The sequence below is a fragment of the Nannobrachium achirus genome (assembly GCF_963921795.1).
Source record: "Nannobrachium achirus genome assembly, chromosome: 23".
Lineage (NCBI taxonomy): Eukaryota > Metazoa > Chordata > Actinopteri > Myctophiformes > Myctophidae > Nannobrachium > Nannobrachium achirus.
Genome location: NC_137830.1, coordinates 51,545,022 through 51,547,521, shown reverse-complemented (window position 1 = coordinate 51,547,521; position 2,500 = coordinate 51,545,022). Strand labels below are relative to the sequence as shown.

Below are 2,500 nucleotides of genomic sequence, written 5' to 3'. Positions count from 1 at the left end.
TGATCTCGTGAACCGTTTGTCATACAGACACGCGGGTTGCGTCAAATGAAATAACGCTAATGCTAACACCAACCGCTACACAAGGTTGCACAGACTTAGCGAGCTGCAGGCACACTTAAAATTTCTTAGAAATTTTCTCTTCTAGTTGACATCCTACTGTCACCATAAAGGGATGAAGAAAAACGTGTATCTCATGCCGACATCGGATTTGAACATTATTTGACATTTAAAACCAATAACACTGGCTTACTTTATACTTCACCTTACGAAAACATCATAATGACAAAATAATGTATTATCAACTATATATAGTATATATATATATATATATATATATTATATGTGTGTGTGTGTGTGTGTGTGTGTGTGTGTGTGTGTGTGTGTGTGTGTGTGTGTGTGTGTGTGTGTGCGTGCGTGTGTGTATATATATACAGTATATACTGTATATATATATCAATGACTTGAGATACTCAATGACTTTCCCAGGTCTCCACACTGAAGCACTTTAATGAAAGAAATATAAGGTTAACACATCGGATGCCCACGTGGTGTCTACAAGTCAATTTCTTTGATGTCGCTGGAGGCCCACGACGCGTTTGACGCGTTGTACAGTAAACTATACTGTACTGTAGCTACTGCACTTGGCTACCGCGGTGATGAAACAAACTCCATTTCCCAACATGCAGCGCGGCAATTACGTCACCGGACGTGCTGTGTGTCTCGTTGACTTCCTGTTTATGCGGCTGCACAAAAATGCTGTTTTCTCCGGATTCTCTTCCTTTTTTCATTTTTTTCTCAAAACGGCAGCCTCTTCTACATGCCGTAACACAAACACTGTGGCTTAGAAATGATAAAAAACGGTCCTGACTGAAAGAAAAGATTTTCGCGAAATAAACAGGACATACTCGGATTACATTTACTCGGATTACTTTTCTCGCCAGTACTCTCGCCGGTAGGTAAAATGACGCGTTTGACGCGTTGCCAATGGGCACCAGCAAATTAAGACATCAAAACCATGTGGGTGTCCGATGTGTTAACAGAAGGTGAGGTTACAAACTGAGGATAAAAAAACAAATAACAAATAGCACACATCATTAATGAAGGCAGGTTCATTTGTCTCTGTTAAGTCCATGGGACTAAAATAGCCTCAAATGAAACCCATGGAATCAAACTGCACAAGCTTGAGCCATTCAAATAGTGCTGTGACATCACCAGGGAGCCAACCAATCCGTGCAGTGTTAAAACAACTTAAAGGACAACTTTAGTTTTTTACAACCAGTAAGACTCCCTAATCGGGAGATAAGCGACCCTTGGTCGCTTATCTCCACAAATAGGCCAAAAGTTTGTTTTACAAGACATACGGGCAGTTGACAGTTTGCCATGGTTACTCATTGAAGTTGAATCTCCATATATGGAGATAACCTACGCATCACACTAAGTCTGACCTCAACCAGCCCATATTTGGGCATGAGCAACTTATGTCTCCATATATGGAGATATGATGACATCACACAGTCTTCAGCCGATGATGTGGCGTGATGTCATACAATTCACAAACGAGCCCTACAGTATAAAGGGGCAATTCTTGCCAGGAAAGAAGCATTTCTTCGACTCAGACCTTATCGCCAGGGTTGGCTTATAGCAGCTGTCGGTAGGACCATATATGGATTCTGTTAGTGTGGATCTCCTAACAGGGCATCATCTGGGATACAATCCCTTTTATGCCCATATATGGAGATCCCTAACAGAATCCATTTCATGCCCATATATGGAGATCCCTAACAGAATCCCTTTTATGCCCATATATGGAGATCCCTAACAGCATCCCTTTTATGCCCATATATGGAGATCACTAACAGCTAACAGAATCCCTTTATGCCCATATATGGAGATCCCTAACAGAATCCCTTTTATGCCCATATATGGAGATCCCTAACAGAATCCTTTTATGCCCATATATGGAGATCCCTAACAGAATCCCTTTTATGCCCATATATGGAGATCCTAACAGAATCCCTTTATGACCATATATGGAGATCCCTAACAGAATCCCTTGTATGCCCATATGGAGATCCCTAACAGAATCCCTTTCTTATGCCCATATATGGAGATCCCTAACAGAATCCCTTTTATGCCCATATATTATGGAGAAATCCCTGCTCTGAGTATCTGACATCAGTTGCCACAGCAACGTACACAAAGGTTTGTGTACACATGTGGTGTGATGTCATACTGATGCGGAGATATGAGCAGGGCAAAGGTGTGACGTGTGACGTGTGACCGACGACGGACGGCCGGTGGAGGTTTTCATAGTAAACTGCTCCCTGACGGTCGCAACAAGGGTTCATATTTTAGATTGTAATTAAAGAATATAAATGTTTGTGTACACATGGTGGTGTGATGTCATACTGATGCGGAGATATGAGCAGGGCAAAGGTGTGACGTGTGACGTGTGACCGACGGACGGACGGACGGACGACGGACGGCCGGTGGAGGTTTT

General features: G+C 42.4%; 1 protein-coding gene across 1 annotated transcript in view; it reads right to left on the bottom strand.

The window, feature by feature from the left end:
- Nucleotides 1-2,500, bottom strand: part of cacna1c (calcium channel, voltage-dependent, L type, alpha 1C subunit) — a gene marked incomplete at both ends in the record, with an annotated part of 341,751 nt that overhangs the window by 130,900 nt on the left and 208,351 nt on the right. The window contains one exon of the mRNA XM_080754433.1: nucleotides 479-503. Within this exon, the coding sequence (XP_080610559.1) occupies nucleotides 479-503 (25 nt within the window). The remainder of the gene's footprint in view (nucleotides 1-478; nucleotides 504-2,500) is intronic.